The sequence below is a fragment of the Diplotaxodon limnothrissa genome, linkage group LG7, assembly GCF_057381915.1.
Source record: "Diplotaxodon limnothrissa isolate DT_005_m linkage group LG7, D_limnothrissa_male_GT1.1, whole genome shotgun sequence".
Taxonomy (NCBI): domain Eukaryota; kingdom Metazoa; phylum Chordata; class Actinopteri; order Cichliformes; family Cichlidae; genus Diplotaxodon; species Diplotaxodon limnothrissa.
Window position 1 is genome coordinate 25,689,666 of NC_140602.1, and position 18,366 is coordinate 25,708,031.

General features: G+C 40.7%; 1 protein-coding gene across 1 annotated transcript in view; it reads right to left on the reverse strand.

Annotated features, from left to right (window-relative positions):
- The window catches only part of cttnbp2 (cortactin binding protein 2), a 98,082-nt gene extending 83,887 nt beyond the window's left edge, over positions 1–14,195 (reverse strand). Inside the window, exons 1-2 of the mRNA XM_085359477.1 lie at positions 13,954–14,195; positions 6,018–6,125 (exon numbers count right to left, since the gene is read on the reverse strand). Coding sequence (XP_085215603.1) covers positions 6,018–6,125; positions 13,954–14,082 — 237 coding nt within the window. The 5' untranslated portion in view covers positions 14,083–14,195. The remainder of the gene's footprint in view (positions 1–6,017; positions 6,126–13,953) is intronic.
- Between the last annotated feature and the right edge of the window lie 4,171 nt (positions 14,196–18,366).

Sequence of the window (18,366 nt, forward strand, 5' to 3'; positions counted from 1 at the left end):
TGCTGTCTGTCCAAACAGATAAGAACAGAGATAGAAACAAAGAAGCAGCAAGTGACAAAGATCAACAAAAAGGGAGGGCAGGATGTCTAAAATACAAGATTTACATGAACAAAAAGGGAGAAAAGAAGATGTACATGTCAAACACTACTGAGTGAGTGAATATGTAGGAGGGGGAGCTGGAAAAGCCCAGCAACAGGGCATGCCTTAAATAGCTAGATGGTCTAAGATAACGTGACGCTGGAGAAAGCTGATGGCTCAGGGCATGTGTTGTGCTAAGCATGTATGAACCCATTGCTGACAGCAGATTCATGGTATCTATTAGTCATATGGTAAAATCATATGACTTCCCAAGGAAGCATGCCTGTATGAGGCCGGATGGCGCCAATGCCGGCTGCCCGCCTGGATTAACAAACATCACATCTATAAGAATTTTATTCAAATTCACCTCAAGAGGACAAAATTCATGCTAAGACTAATGCATTAAACTCTCAGAAAGAGGGGTACACAGTGCACCCCTCAGGGCCAATTACTGGGCCGCAGAGCAAGTAGGTGCACTTTCAAAAAAAGGGACATATTCGTTCTGAAGCAATAAAACAGATAATTACAAATTTTCGTCTAGTTTTTAAAGTGTTATATCACAAAACAGTGGGATTAGATTAGATTAATTTACTCTAGAAACTTTATTTTTGTTGCGTCCTTTAAATTAAATGAAAAGCATGAGCTGAGCCACCAGCTGCAAGGCTGACAGTGACACTGGTCTATGCATTTGTTTTTCTCCCCCAACCCTCCACCAATCAAGCTAACCACACACACACACACACACACACACACACACACACACACACACCATACATTATCCTTGCAAAAAAACATGGAAAGGCATTAGCTGAGTCATTTTCCTTTCATTATAAAGTACTTGTAGCTGTATTGTGATGTATGTTTTTCATTGTTTCTGTGAGACAGTGTTCTGTACTTTAAACTATTCTGTCTAAATGTACGTATACATTTCTGCATGATAAGTTTATTAGCTGAAGATAGAAAAAATAAGATGATCATCAAAAGAAACTGGTTAGGGCCCACCAAAGCATTTGTGTCCAGGGTATGTAACTTAATCTGGGAACGATTCAGCTGGGTGATCTGGGTTCCTCCAGCAGTCCAAAGATATGTTGCACACCTTCATTTAAGTGTTGATTTGTAGTTGGTTGCGGATTCAGATGAGAGGATTGATAAAGCTTTGTGAGTAAGACTACCAAATGTCTGGCCCATCATATTAACCTACAACACTGTCAGCAGAGCACAGAACTGTCTAGGCTGCAGCTATTGTTTATTTTAGTAATCGAGTAACCTAGCAATTATTCCATCGATTAATCGGATAGGAAGTACTTTTCTCTTATTAAAAAGCAATAATAAAGATTCAAAAGAGAAAAAACATTCTTTCTGAATGAACTGCTCATTGGTTTTTGGTTTATCTGTCAAAAAAGCAACAAACTTTGTATTTACCTGCCCAATTAAAATGTTATGTTTTTAAAGAAAACATTTTAACACCACTGAGCAACCACGGTTACATTTTTGGAGGACTGTGCACAAGTTTGTTTTCATAGCCACTGCATTGGTTCCCATAACCAGTCGCAAGAGCCGTTAAAATGGAAACAACCATGGGACTGTAAATCTGGCTTGATGTAGCCGGATGGAAAATTTTTAATGCATCACCCAACCTTAAAATGTCAGCAACCAAGTCAAGATCATGACTCCATCATTTCTCCAGGCTCAAAGCACTTCTTGACCACTCAAGTGGTTAAACTGCATATTCATCCAACTGACCTAAAACTGCAGTAAACAGAAAGGAGGAAACAATTTCCAATCATTAATGACGTCTTCAGAGATTTGAGTAAGAATGATGTATAAATTGAATTTTTGATTTTTTTTATTCAATGCCAGAACAGACATAATGTAATATAACTGCCAACTTCAAGATGAGCATTTTAAAATGACTAATTCCATTACCTTTCTGTATTTGTATGTGAACAGACAATAACGTTCATTCAGAGCTTGTCTGCAGTGTTTTAAAGGCATCTTAGTGGGATGTTTTCCCCCCAATGGCCTTGCACATAACTGCTTCTTGCCAGTGAAATCATCCCATCAAATCTTTTTTTCACGACATCACAGGCGTCCAATCTGCACACTTTCATCCGTACAATCTCTCTGTCCCACTGAGACCAAGAACATAACAGCGAGAAAACGTCTGACAAACTGTCCAACTGTCGGGAGCTTCTCAGAGCACACCGAGTGTTTGGTTTACATAGTGCATAGTGCTCTAAATGTTCTTGACAGATTTTTTTTGACAACACTGATCACAACAAAGAAGGGAAATACCTCCAACAGGCACAAACATTTGACCACACAGCATGCAATTAATTTGCAGAATGCATCGTCCTTGATATGCTGCTTAAAAGCGAATGAAAGCTCAGTGATGAAACAAGAGATACTGATAATAGAATCAGAATCTGTAAATTGTGTAAAATAATGCTCATTTTAATACTATAAGTCTATCTGTGCTAATAAAACCATATAATAGTAGTATTGCATGGTGACACTCACACTCATGTAGTGGTTATCTACCTCTACACTTTGCTTTTTCACAGCTAAAGATGACTCTCAGAAGCATCACATGGATACCTTTGGCATACTTTCTGACTAATGTACCACAGTTTCAGTAGATGCTCACTGTTATGCTAATAACAAAGTCAAACAACAACAAAAAAAGTATTTCCTCTGAATTTAGGAATCACTTGTCATTGTTCGTTTGATTACAGAAGAAACAAAGTATTGTGCCTTTCTACATGAGTTTCTTTCTTCGTGTCGTGCTAGTTTTCTTCAGCTAAACTCCAAAAGAACCCAAAGATTTTTGATTTCATAAGAAGAAAACACACAATCAATGGTGAATGTACTGCAGGTGTCAAATAATATGAGAATGTATGGACACTGACTGATGAAAAATTAAATTAAACACAAGTGTCATTTACAAGAAAAGATTAAAACGATTATTCATGCAGCTAATAAGAATGAACTACAGATTTATGTCCAATAAAACTGCAGGTGGGCAACAACACAATATGATGTGAGCCCTGTGAGTTGTGAATGGTGGGGGAAGGAGAGGCAATCCTCAGTGATCTATCACAACCTCTTTATGATGATAATGTGTTATCAGCATTCACTTCTCGTTAGCAGAAATCTTTTATCCTTCGTAGTAAACACATCCAAACAATATGAGGAGTGTGTTACTTGTGCTTGAACTCGTTGTGTTTTGATTGCTGATAATGATGTTGCAATGGAGGATTTTGTAGTTAAATGTAAAGCATGATTATAACCAAAATGCCTTTTTCCTTTGTGGTTGTATTTATCTGACAGTTCACACTGATGCAAAGAGAACATCTGAAAGCATAACAAACAAAACTAAGTGACTATTTTAGTATCTAGTGTGAAAGCATTTTTTTTTTCTTCTTCTCCTTTCTTTCATTCAAAACATTCATTTCTAGCCAGTGTAGAAGTAGAGACAGGCTGTGAAATGTCAAGAACATTAAAGAGATCTAACGACCTTGAGATTTCCTACATCTATTCTCTCGTCAATGCTAAAGAGGCTTTAAAAACGGTGTCTTTGTAAAACTATTTCTTTGTGTTAGTGGGAAAGTACCACTGGCTACAAGCCAAAGACTTCATCTTGGTTCTGGCTGGAAAATTTACCCACAGTGACTCAAGTAGCTTCTCAGTAAAAATAGTGAAAGCAGCCACATCATTCTGGAAATGGACCTTATGTCCATGGTCTGTGATCACTAACAAAAACAGTTTGTTTCCTGCACTGAGAACGGTGTAAAGATGCAGTTTCCACATGCCCCCTGAAAGGCTCCTGGCACAGAAGAATAGGTGACTTGTGTAGCCGTCGGCTGTGGTAATCATGTGATATCTCTGTCGTTTGGCTAATCTCTTTACAGCCTCCTTTCTTTTTCTCCGGGATGAAGCCAGATATGGCAGCTCAGCCAGCTTTAGCCACACGCTAATTAATCTGCGCCACCAAAGCCTTTTAATGACACCCAAACACCACAAATGATCACTGTACTCATGCCAAGCCAAGGAAGTTTGATCCAAACTTTTGGTGTGGAATCAGAGAAGTACAGTAGGGAATTTGCAACACATTGAACCTGTGCAAAAAACATTAGGAGCTGAGGGTTCAGCTCTCTGTGTAGCTCTGTAACTGAGCCAGTCTAAGGAGCTTTAGGGATGTTGACCATTAAGGCCGGTTAGCTTGATTGGTGGAGGGTTGGGGGAGAAAAATAATGCACAGTCCAGTGTCACTGGCAGCCTTGCAGCTGGTGGCTCAGCTCATGCTTTTCTTTTGGTTATTTCAGTGGGAGTGGGTATAATCCACTCTGTCACACTGTCCTGCTTTGTCGGAGATAATATGAGGCCTCCATTCGTCTTTCTGCATCCCCCCCACCCTCCATTGTCTTTGCTTCAAGTTGAACTCACAATGAAGGGCGTCTCACTCTAGATTTACTTCTATTAACTCTTTAACTCTGTCTCTTATCATTTCTCACTCTCTTCGTCAGTGTCCATTCCTTCCCCTTTACCGTAATCTCTCTCTCTTGGATGGGGCTCATCTGTGACAGAGCAAATAGGCTCACTGTATCTGTGAGAGTTGTGAGGGTGGAAGAGAGGAGGCTTATTTCATTGAAACCTCCATAGAATATCCATCCACAGGGGAGATAGGGCCTGCAGGGACTCTTTATGCCAGCAGAAAACATGGGTGAAGTGGCAGCAAGGGAGCAAGACAAAAAACAAACAAATGCCCGCAGAGAGACACAGAACAGGTGGCAGACTTTTCTAAATTTAAAGAAAGAGCAATGGCCAAAAAGACAGACGACCCAGAGAAAGTCTGAGTTAAACATATTAGTAAACTGCAGAAGTAGAGATGCTGAGCTGTTTAGAAGCTGTTCAGCATCAACCCGGTTGATAACTGAAGAGCTGCGAGAGAGAAACTCAAACTGTGGAAAAGATTAGCAGCTTGCTAACAGCACATACACACAATAGCAACAGAAAAGCTTACAGAAGCCTTTCGCACAACCCAGAGGTCACCAGTTCAGCCAAGCAGCACGTGTAGATTCTTCTCCTCCCCTGCAGCTCAACCTTGTTTTGAGTGTCTTCTTAAAAAAAACCAAAAAAAAAAAAAAAAACCCTTAAAGTAGTATGTGGACAAACAGTGATGACCCAAATACTGAACTGCAGAGAGAGAGAGAGGAATAATAACTCCTGCCCCAGCAGACAACGAGCAACCTCCAGCATGAGGGTGACACAGGTTCATCATTTAGTAACCACAGATCAATATGTTGTCCCATTAACACTCATCCCAACCTTCATCGGCTTGCCATTATACATAAACATATAGGCACAAATACAATCACCAGTGAACGCATTAGAGCATAACTGAAAACCTCACAGTTTGATGGCAATTTGAACAGAGTTGTGGCTCAGGAGGTAGAGTTGGACGTCTACCAGTCACCAGGTTGGGGGATCGATTTCCCAGTGCTCCTGATGCATCCATCAGGAGTGTGTGAATGTTAGAAACTGCTTACGTATAAAAAAAAATAGCACCTAAATGAATGTGAGTGGGTAAATAATTGTTTTTTTATCTACAAGCCTTAAGTAGAAAAGCAGTGCACTTGGTGTAATAGCAAACAGTCCACAAAGACAAACCTTGAAGATGAAGTGCCACAAACAGGGGCATTACTCATCCGGTTAGCATTGCTAGCCTAGCTGGTTCCCAGGTGCAGACAAAGAATGTGATAACCCCGAAGGGTCATGATCATTCGTAATAACTGATACTAATGCAGTTCTGGATCACAATTACAGCTAATAATGTCACTTTGAAGCCTCTAACAAAGGCAATCTGCTGCAGTAACTTCAATTTAACCGAACAGTCGCATAGACAGTAAGAGTGTTATGTATGTGTTGTTTGGACTCACTCTCAAGGCCTCTATGACCAGGTCTCGGGCTTCCAGCTCTCCCTCCATGATACTCAGCAGGGTGAGCAGCTCCGGTTTGCTCAGGTTATCCATGTTGAACTCACATTTCTGCAAAAAACACCATAGATAACACATGACAGTCAGAGACAATAGGATCAATTAAGGCTGCTTAATTGGTGCAAAGATCTGACTTATTTTGGTCAGTACTGAGATCATGATTACTAATCATTTTCAGATTTAAATAGGTTGAAAGTTTCATTTTCAAACCCTTCCCTTCATTGTAGGGTCTTTTCCTAACAATATGAAGCACCTTCAGGTAACTGTTGTGCTGTGATGCCACTATATAAATGAAATTTAATTCTAGCTTTTCTTTTCCTAACAATCACCCTTTACACTAGAGCTTTCTTCCCTTTTACCGTGGCCTTTCTGAATAGGGCTCTGTGATATGATCAAATATATTGGATGACAATATGGGGCGACCGTGGCTCAGGGGGTTGGGAAGCGCATCTGTAACCGGAGGGTCGCCGGCAAGACACTTTACCCTAATGCCTACTGGTGTTGGCCAGAGGGGCCGATGGCGCGATATGGCAGCCTTGCTTCTGTCAGTCTGCCCCAGGGCAGCTGTGGCTACAGTGAATGAATAGTGGAATTGTAAAGCACTTTGGGTGCCTTGAAAAGCGCTATATAAATGCAATCAATTATTATAATATCTTGACACACTGTTCACTGCAATATTTTTTCATTGCTTTAGATGACAGTTTGCAATAGTCACCACGGCACCACAGAAGGTCCAGCCAAAACTAAAGGGGGAGCTCATTCCTAAATGAGAGGCTACTTCTGAAGCAAGGACATGGTTCGGTTATGAAAAGTCTGATAGGCAGCAAAAAACAGAACTGTGCAAATTATCCAGCAAACAGGTCCCATAGACACTGACACAACAAACATCTTCTACCAACTATGCAAGACTCATGAAAGAGTATGGACAGAGTTTAAGAAGGAGAACCAAAAAAAAAAGAGAAAAAAAAAGTCAGGTGCTCAAAATAAACCTCCGACTCAAACGTTAGAACAGGTTTTTTCCCTGCAGCATGCCATATAATAAAGACTCACGAAGACAACAGCAGCAACTACATCTTATATCTCTAAATATTTGATTCTGTGCATTGGTCAAAACACTTGACTCAAGGTACACAACGCCAAGCTGAAAACACTTCACACAAGCCGAGTTGTCTTGTTTATAGTAGGAGTGTTGTTTTTTACTCTACTGAGAAATCCACACACAGCCTTGTGCTAACCGTTTGTTACCAGGACCCAAGTGGACTCTAGCGCAGTTGCGAAAGCGGAAAGTATAATCCCCACGTAATGGTGACCTTCGTTTGCTCTATCTCCAATGGCAAACGCATAGACCCAAATATTTTTTCGCCATAGCATTTTCTACATGTTTGTCCTCCAACTGTGCAATTGAGTTCTTTGCAGACAGATATGTTAATATCTGTAACACACTTTATTGGATTTCTCCTTTTCGTCCCCACTAGGTGCAGGTTTCTTACTACTGCATCTTTGTTTTGGTTATTAACATTAATACCAAATTCACTGTCTCTGGTAGTGTGACATAATCTCATTACAAATTGTTGCACTGTTTCCTTTGGTTCTTCAAAGTCTGTAGAAAACTTGGTGTACAATGGCAATTTTAGTTTGTGGCACAAAGTAAACATTCAATGTAGTAACGGGCTCATCATAAAGTGCAGATGCTCCAGTGTTGGACAAGGTTGAGAATAGATCCTGCTCATCTCTATCAGCGTAATGAAGGGGTGGATCTTTGCGCCTCTATTTACAGTGGCTTGCAAAAGTATTCGGCCCCCTTGAACTTTTCCACATTTTGTCACATTACAGCCACAAACATGAATCAATTGTATTGGAATTCCACGTGAAAGACCAATACAAAGTGGTGCACACGTGAGAAGTGGAACGAAAATCATACATGATTCCAAACATTTTTTACAAATAAATAGCTGAAAAGTGGGGTGTGCGTAATTATTCAGCCCCCTGAGTCAATACTTTGTAGAACCACCTTTTGCTGCAATTACGGCTGCCAGTCTCTTAGGGTATGTCTCTACCAGCTTTGCACATCTAGCGACTGAAATTCTTGCCCCTTCTTTGGAAAACAGCTCAAGCTCAGTCAGATTAGATGGACAGCGTTTGTGAACAGCAGTTTTCAGATCTTGCCACAGATTCTGTCAAAATCTTTCTGCACGCCACTTTGGATGCCACCGTATGCAATTCCAGCTATAAAATTAACGTGTTTACAACCTGGGACAAGAAAAGTTTAGACCTTGATGGATATTTTACCTTTAGCAGCCAATGGCAGCGCCTTCTTTAGCCTATGTAACTAATGTTCTACTTGCTCCCAGTCTCCAACTGGTCTCATTAACCCTCTCGAGGCAGGTGTTGCCAATTTGCAACAGTTAAAAACTAACAACCTGATTACCCCACATACATATTTTATGAGGTTTTTTTACTCAGACGTGCCACTGCAGGACTTGGTTGTGCATTAGCAACAAAAAGTTAATTTGAGCCTGAGAGGGTTAAGTGCAGTTCTAAAGTCAGGCTAGCCATCCTATCTCCAAGCCATTAAGGTCTGATTACATTTGGGTAGGTCATTAAGCACCTATTTGGTCAGTAGTAACTGCAGGGCCAATGGGTGGAGATGGATGTAATTGTGAGCAAGCAGAGCACTTCATGCTTCCCTCAAGCCTTTTCCGGTCAACTTCTAAAATTGCTATGTACTGCCTCTGCCCTCTTTTTGAATTAGTCCCCTTGTTCTCTGATCTTCTTGCTTTGCCTGATGTTGAATCATGTTATTTATGCTACAAAGATAAAAGAAATATTTAAGAAAATCAGAACTTTATTTTTGGAGTTTACAAAATACAGTTATGTTCCAGCCTTTTATTTAGAGATTGATAATGCTGCTGAAGAGATCATTGTGCCAACAAAGTCCTTTTTAATCCTGATACATTTTGCTAATAGTAATTTCTTCCTCTGGGATTAACAAAGTACACTGATTGTGATTTTACTTGTGCTTCATCATGTGTGATGAACATCTGAAGTGAACTCCACAGAATATTGGGAGAATTAAGTCAGCACAGTGACCAAGATTGCCCTTCGTCACATGTAGCGCACAGCAGGAAATACTGATTAAGATGTGTTCTCAGTACAGTAAAAGAAAAACATTCATTTGGTTTTTGTGGGTTGCTTTGCTTGCACATGACTATAATCAGACTTCATATTAGGGAGCAACTGTGAGCTCTCACATGCAGCTCTGTTGACAGCAATGTTTGAGGCTTCAGTGCACAGGAAAACATTTTTAACATTGCATTGTTGCTTTTACTTTTACTTTACTCTCTGCTCACGTCCCCGAATAACCCAACAGATCTGACAGCATTTCAAAGCAAAGTGTCAAAATGTCTTGTTAAGAAACCTTTAAAGTCACTGTCTTCTTTTAAAGTCAAACCAATGTGAGAAAAATGAGCGGCATTTTTAGCCAGACAGCTAAATAAATACGATGATGTAACTTCCCAGGAAGAGGACAGACAGAAGAAATTCTAATTACCTTGTTGGCCTCTTTTAACCAACTGCTAAAAAGCACCACAACCAGTTGCAAAATATAGAAGCTTTTCACTAGACTATTTGTTCAGTGCAACTAACGAATGAGAATAGCAAGAGTGTTTCAGCTACATCAGACTGATTGCTGCCTGCTCTTTCTTGAGGTGTCAGTTGTCAGACGGCCATTTAAACCTGATTTAGTATCCTCCTTCAAAACCTCCGCCAACATTTCTTCATTTCATCAAAGTCTTGCACATGTCTACAGAGCACTCTCACAAGGAATATGACTGAACATCAGAATCAGAGATTTCTGTAACATACTACCTCTGTGTGTCTTCTAATGGCATTGTTATTAATAGAGAAAGTTCAAGCTCAAACAACTAACAAATGAGCTAATGTTGCCTTATAAAGGAACACTCTTGTCCTTGAAAGCTTTTAGATAGGCCCGTATTGGTGAGAAGAGGCTTTCTCTTCTCAGAACAAGAAGCTGAAAAGTAGTGTGTCAATCACATCACAGTTTAGTCAAAGCATGTTTTTATTCTGAAGACTGGAAATAAAAGCAGAAGAGATTCTATGGGATTGATTCGCATCCAGGCTTCCAATCGATCCTCAAGTTCCCCTTTCCCAGCAGTGTTTTCACCGCTCAAACAAATTGGATGAGTCAGGGGGCCTTGATGGATGTCCACCCTTAGCTGGTGTCCTCCTGTCACAAGACCTTGGGTTGTGGGTGGTGTGAGGTGAAAGCAGTAGAGTTAATGGGGGGGTTAGTCTGGCATCTGTGCACAGTGATCAGGTGAGGGAAGAAGCAAACTCTAATTTGTTCCATGAGCCGTGAGCCATGCACCAAGGGCATGAGCAGCCTTGCCAGCATTCATAGGCTTGTTCACTGTTAGCCCCAGTCCACTTAATAAGGCCTGTGTCATTTCACTTGGAGCCACAAGGGAAGGGAACTGCTCGTTCTGAACGCTCCTCAACTGTGCTCTGCTGGCAAAATCCTGCTTAGTCCTGCAAGTTTCTCACATACTCATGTCCTGCAAGCACAAAACTATATGACGTGACATGCAACATGGAAATGCCGCCAAACTGGGAGAATCACAATTACTAGTACACTTATTTACCTCTGGAGCATAACGAGACTTTTCTTATTATTTTTGACTGTGTAAGGCTCCAACCTGTGTAAGTCTACTTGACTGAAGTTTTTTTATGACTGAATACCTCCAAAGGAAAACATGAGAAGAGGTATTTTTGTACTGTAATTTGAGTGAAATGCCCCGCTTAATAGGTTGTACAAATATAACGTTTAATCTTTTCTGATGACTTCTCCAACTTGTTTACATGGTCATTTGAACTCCCCCATATCAGAGCACAGCAAATTTGTTGTCAGGAAGAAGCTTCAGCAGCGACATTACAGCCACTCATGTTAATGGCACTCGTCCAACATGGCAGCATATCCCCCATAAACACCCCTGGCCACTCTTAGGCTGCTGTTACGCAACAATTCTGCCAGACAACAATGGTAAGATTTAAAGATGAGGGACAATCTTGTCACAGTTAAAGGAATATTTTGCATATTTCTTTAATTAACAGCATTATCAGATTGTAACAAAACAAGTAATCAGACACTGATGCTGAAACCATACACTGTATGCAAAAGATGGTTATAACCATTGTGACATCACCTACTGGTTTCAGACTCCACATTTTGAAGCCTCAGCTTTGGCAACATGTTAGTTCTTTGGTACCGGAAGTTACCATATCATTAGCTAATGCTAGAAGGTGGCTTAGCAAGTTGTATCTATAAACTGCACCACAGCAAGGCACTGACAAACACATCTTAAATGGTCAGTGACACACAGCAAGCCATATTGATTTTCAGATAATTCCATTAAAATGTTTCAAAAGGCATAAATATAGTGAAGAGGTCCAGTTTAGTGACTCCAATTAGTAGTGGTGATTCTAAACACGCACCAACTGGCTATACCTGTGCTATAAACACGTTTTTACTTTTGTAAATTTGGACCTTTTCATATGCAAGTCTATGGGGATTGATTCGCTTTTGGAGTCAACCTCAAGTGACCTTTTGAGGAACTGAACATTCACGCTAGCTTCATTTTTCTGAAAGGATAACACATTATAAACTACCAGAATCTACAGTATTCTGAACATGGCAGCTGCAAAGATCTCCAATTAACAACCACACCTGCAGTACAGCATCTCCTCAACAGTGTTTGCTGATTACGAGGTGAAAGATACAGTTCCAAAACAGCAGTTAGCATTAAAGTCAACAAAAGCTGTCAGTCAGAAGGAAGCTAACAGGATTGGTGTTTGTTATTTGGTAAAGGAAATGCTACCAACATCAAGTCATTACATCATTTAAAGAAAGGTCTAAGTTAGAGCATCTGGACAACATCCACAAGGAATTGCAAAGGTGTATATCTGGTAACACAAAACTATTCTACAATGACACTTGACCGTCCTCTGTAGGCAATGTCGTACTTTTCAGTGACAATCCTGTAGAGTTACAAGTTTCTTTTAAAAGCAAAATTTCCTAGCACTGCCCAATTAAGTAGTTCACTCTGGGTTAATCCTGTTTGTTTATGTGCTCATGTTTTTTTATGAAACATTTAAAGAATTCAGTTTCTAGACATACTGTCTGATTCACTAACATCTATTAAATGGGTGGGAGGTGACAGGCAGAGTGCCTTTCACTGACCTCTAAAGCCTCTCTGAACCACCCTCACTTCAGAATCCTCACAAACGAGAAACTTCCCCCCGCTCAGGCCAACAACAGAGTCTGACAGGGGTAAGCAAAGAGCAAAGTGCTTTATTTAACCACTGCAGGCATGGTGTTGGTGTTGGTGGTGAGAAGGGGGGAGTGGGAGGCCATCAAGGCGGAAGCCCCCTGGAACCTGGAAAAGGGAGAGTGCACTGGTACTGAAGAGGTGAGGTGGCTGCCTGACTCCCATGTCTCCGCCGCACCTGTTCGCCTCAACGCTAAATGTAAAGCAGCTTCCAGGCAGTACTGAGCACGCTCAAGAGGGGGTGGGGGCTGGCTGACACAGTACTCCCAGCTATGCCAGCTGAGTCACTGAAATTAAGACCAATTTAGAAAGGTGTATGGTGAACGGGGCCAGCACCCCCTCCTCTTCCTTTTCACTGGCTCTGCCCTCCACTCACCCCCACAGCTCTTCTCCCACCATCTCCTCAACACCCACACTACCACCCACCCACCTCAGGGACTGTGGCTGCTGTTCTATTATTGCAACACCACACATTTCCACTAGCCTACCTCTTCAAACTCTCATCCAAAGAGGTATTTTTTTTTCTTCTAAACTTGCTGTATGTGTAACAAAGTTGAAACAAGGACAAACTAAAAAGAGTGTCACTGCTCATCCTGCCTCAGGGTTCCAGTCAATAACAGCAGTCAGACAGGTTATATCATGGAACAAGCAAAAGGACGGGAAGGTTTCATGGCCTACTGCCGGATGGGGCAACAGACCGATCCATTTGCACATAGGGGGTGCTGAGCTGCTGTGACCTGAGAAAGGGCACAGAGAAATCACAACTAGGTGCTTGTACACATGTGAAACCCAAAACCAGCTGGTGATAACAAAGGACTGCTTGAAGAAAAAAAAGAAAAAGAAAAAAAGCTTAAGCCTTGAGTCCTCAGGTCTGACAGTCTGAATCTATGGAAGCCTGTGAGGTCTCTAAGGACTGCCAATTTAAATAAACCACTTTCACACCACACTTAGCTCCACATGCCAAGTGTTCATCGTTTGCGGAAAAATTTAGACAAAATCAAGATGGAATGAAAAAGATTTCACCTCTAGCGGCGGAGCTTTGGGGGAGCAAACGACAGCTTTAATAAATCTATACTCAGTTTTAAGTCTCCTGCAGCCAGGCGAACAGCTCGCTCCAAGTCTCTACGCATTAACTCATTTACTGCAATGTAATACTGTATATCAACCTGTACAGCCACCGACGCTTTCTCTTCCATCAAGCACACGATTACATTACAACTGAGGGATGCCTGCCTTTAAAGCAGCCGCTAGAGGAGAACAAAAGAATTCACTGCTGGGGGGAAAACCAACACTGTTCTGGCTTTTACGGAGGCTACTGAGAGTAATTATGGGTTATTCATCAGCCCAAGCAGAGACGAAGCCCTTGTTTTTCCCCAGACATTGTCGCGAGGCTCGCGCTGGCCACCGCTGTTGCTTCACGAGCCCGTGCGAAAATAGATGCGCGCGACATTTCGCCCTCTTTCCTGGGTGACTGATAAAGGAACACGCCGATAAAAACACACGTGTGGCTTTCGCTTTTTCCCAAAGCTTCCTACCGTGTCAACGCTGCCCAGCACGGTGGTTGCCAGTGTTTGTACCGGGGGAGGCTGCTCTCCGCTGGCTCCCTCCGACGCCATCTTCGTACTGTAGCGGTCTGCTGGAGTGAGGGCGCATCCGGCACTCATTAACTATTGCACTGCTGAACGCAAATCTCAGCACGCGCGGCCATGGAAGAGGAAAGACAAACGAGATTTGACAATCTGAAGTGAGGGGAAAAGATGACAAGTGTCCGTCGTTAAAAGCCTACAACTGAATGCGTGCGGGGTGCTGCAGCTGGGAGGGGGTGGGCAATGTGGGCGTGGACCGAGCTACGCGTAAAATCCAGATGAGAAGACCCGGTGCGCTCCCAACTGGAAAGGAGGTGCTTTCTGACAGGCTGATTGACAACAGCATTTGTTGACCACTGTAGCTATAAAATCAACAAATGAGTGCTTTTCAAACTTTGATCAGAAGCCTTTTGTAACTATAATAAACATTAAGATGTTAAAAATGTCTTTATTTAAAAATTGCCTTATTTCCAAGACATGCATTACAATGATATCACCTGACAGTCATAAAGAGCTGGGTGTTCATGTAACACCACAAACTAATGCAGTGAGTCAACAATCATTAAAGTACAGTAGTTTTTTTTTATTAGATTCTTTAATACAAAAATAGAATGTTGTATTAATAAATATAGTTTCATTAGTATGTAAATACATCTTTCATCAGCTAATGCATTCTCATTAACTTATAATTAATCCATTAAAAATACATAGAAGCGGTGCTAGTTTGTGGAAGCCCCCATGTTACCCTACGATCTTGAATATAGCGCTTGAGATGGACACTGGCTAAATACTGGCCAGATACGAGGCACACAGAGGCCACCATAGATGGAATTATGTACTTGAATTGGGAGGGGTAAGAAAACATATTCCAGCTGACTGAAAAATGTAATCTACTGAATCTATCTAGCAGTAAGGTTTTACACTCGGTACATTTAACTTAGAGTGCAAGTCCAAGTTAAAGGTTTTTCCATATTTTTGCAAATAAATAAAGTTTGACTGAAATATATCCAAAATTTAAAGGTTTAAAGTCAAGGTCACTGAAATCACAAAACGTACATTAAAAATTCTTATAGTTAGTCTACTTATGGTGTGCAGTCTTTATAAATAATCAACTTCACTTTGACATCATAATTTTCACTTAATGAAAAGCCTTCTCAATCTCATAACGTCCAAACAGAATTTCAGGTTATTATATGCTGAAAGGCTACTGCTTAAGAGATTCACAGATCAGTGAAAGTCTCATTCTAATTTGTAATAACTCTACAGTGTTACACTATAGAAAAGCTTCATAAAGAAAAAACATGAATAAAACATAAACAGCTTTCAGTGAAATTATCATTATTAACAATTTGTATATGTATTTCAATAATGTAATTCATTCATTTCTTTACTTAAACCTAGCAATGATGTTGCCTTGATGCTTGCTCAATCATCCAGGTAAGGAAATCCCCAAAAAGTTGATTCTCTTCATCTGGTTGTAGCGTAACAGCAGTTTGAAACACAAAAATACAAATGTGGAAGCAGAGCAACTGAGGATCAAAGGTTTATCCTTTCTCAGCAATGTAAAGCCCCTATCATCCAACATCAGCATGGAGGAGAGGAAGACTCTCACATCACTTTGTAATGACAATAACATTAACATTAATGTCCTTCTGGCAGACAAGAGTGGGTGCACAGTTTAGCAAAACCAGAAAGACTATCATGAGAAAAATATTTCACTGCTCAGTGACAAAAATACTTATAAACCCCTGAAATGAGACCCATGTCCATCAGTTATTGGGACATTTAAAAGCTGATGTGTACCGTAAACCAGCGCATACAACTCAGTATCTAAGGTTTGACTCATCATCTACTAGAGCACAAACTGGATGTCATCAGGACACTACAACACAGAGCGAACACCATCCCCACAGTCTGAGCGGCCAAGAAGGCAGAAGAACGCCATATCAAGAAGGCCCTGAGTAAATCTGGTCATTCCAGGTGGACATTTGTCAAAGCTGGGAAGACACCTAAAGAAAGCTCCAGGCGATCATAGAGAGAAGAAGGACAACTGCTGCCTAAGTGAAAACCCTCAGCGATCAATTATGTGTCAGGAGTATCGGAACAGTTAGGACACATTTTTTCTAAACACTGAGTCTCTGTGGCTTTGAAACCCCAAAACCCACTCTGCCAAAAAATTGGTCCTCCCCAAGGATCAGGTCCCCTGACACAAAACAAAGTAATATAGTGTACGCTGTTAAGTGCCAGGAGGATTCCCTTGATTTATACATCGGGGAAACCAAACAACCTCTGTGACGTGGATGGCACAACACAGAGGAGTTAACCCTCTGTGTTGGCCAGTGGACACTCTTTCAATGATGAGGATGTACACATCCTGGACAGGGAGGAACGCTGGTTTGAGCGCGGCGTCAAGGAGGCCATTTATGTGAAAAAGGAAAGACCATCTCTGAATCAAGGAGGGGGCCTAAGGCCACAATGCTGTTATTGCAGCCATTCCCCAACTCTCTGTGAATGGTACTCATGGCAGTGACCATAGATTAATGGTTTTTGATCAGTGGTTGTTGATCAGTGGTCATGGCAATTTGCATATTAATGATCAAGAAACTGACCTCACAGTCCATTGTTCATCAGTGGTGCTAGTTTCAGTCAATGTGCAAAGGTAGTGTTTATAAGAGTGGGGAAACCTACAGTCAGCTGAGACTGAAGAAGTCACTTGGATGAGTGACGAAACATTTGTCCTGCTAAAAACGCTACGTTATACCAGTTGACAACTTTTACTGTCAGTGTAAATGGAGAACTAATGGAAAGAACTCTAGTACAACTACTTAAAAATTGTACTTTAGCACAGTGCACTCCTTCATTAAATTAGTACAGTGACTCTTCATCCGTCCTCTTCTGCCCTTTACAAACCATCAAAACCTCACATGCTCATTCGTTCCTGCGAATACTTGCATGACAAGTGGTTTGCAGCACTGAACAAGCTTTTAGTTGTTTTTTCTTAAGTAAACTGCACTTTTAATGACTTCTTGCTCAAGACTTAAAAAGCACCCATATTTAGCACACTACACACAAATAAGTGCCAATGTACATTTGACAAATGTTTCAATAGCTGAATGTAGCTGCAAACTTGAGCAAAAAAAACCTACAAAAATGAGCCTTAAACAGACAATCAGGCTTGTATTCAATAGCCACGAGAATACACACCAACAACAGCCAAAAAGCAAAGAATTTCAAATTATAAGCCCCACTGTTAATCTTACACAAGTTGATGCTCGGAGTTCAAATCTCTCAGTTCTGATTCTGTTTATCCCAGAAAAACAGAGGATAGAGGATGGGGCTCTCCCAGCTCCCAGATGTGGCGTTTAGGATTAACTGATGCTGATCCAGCCTGGACTTCTGGAATGATGTTATTAAATCTCCATTTAGGTCACATGTTGCATGATTGACGTTTCCTGGTTTCATTGAGGGCTTGACTGTGTGTTGATTAATGAGGTATATTTTGGTTTCACCAGAAGTGTGATAATGTGCTTAATTTGCAAGTAGTTTTAAGGAAAATCTGGGAATTGTTAAATGTTGAAAAATAATTCAATTCAGTTGCAAAACTATGGAAAGAGAGCCAAATTTCAATAACTACAGATGATTAAATAAAGCAGTGACATATAAACACACAGAGTGGAAGGAGATGAGAGAAGAAGAAATACTTACATCGAACCCTGTGGTAAGCTGTGACTAACTTTTGTGTGTGAAGGAGACTCCCCATTTACACAATGGATGGGATCATTTCTATCAGATAGATATGATTCAAACAACTGCAGTGCAGTTTCTTTATTACCAATGTTTTTTTCTAATCTCTGCCGCAAAATATTGTGGTGAGTGACATTGAGTGCTGCACATAACATGTCGGTCTAGCAGGATCTGTCCACTGTAGGGGACATAAGATCATTTGGAACTTTTACTGGTGCTGTTTCTGGGCTGTTGCACTCTAAACCGTTTCCTCTATTCCTTCGCAAAGGAATAGAGGAAACAATAAAGGAATAGAGGAAACAATAAAGGAATTAAAGAAACAATAAAGGAATTAAAGAAACAATAAAGGAATTCGAGAATTCCTGAAATAAAATGAAAGTTAAGAATTGGTTTATAAGACAAATCGATCAATTATTGACTTTTTTTAAGTAGTGATTTGATTACTGCTACCTTAAAAGCCTTTGTGTAGGCTGTTAATAAACATAGATTCCTGATATTTAAAGTCGAAGCATAAAACTTCTTTAAGCAATCTTTTAGAAATGGGAGAAATGTCAACAGTTCACCTCAGAACTTTAAAAATCAGATTCATTCAACTATGATTTAATTTTTTTCTTTGAT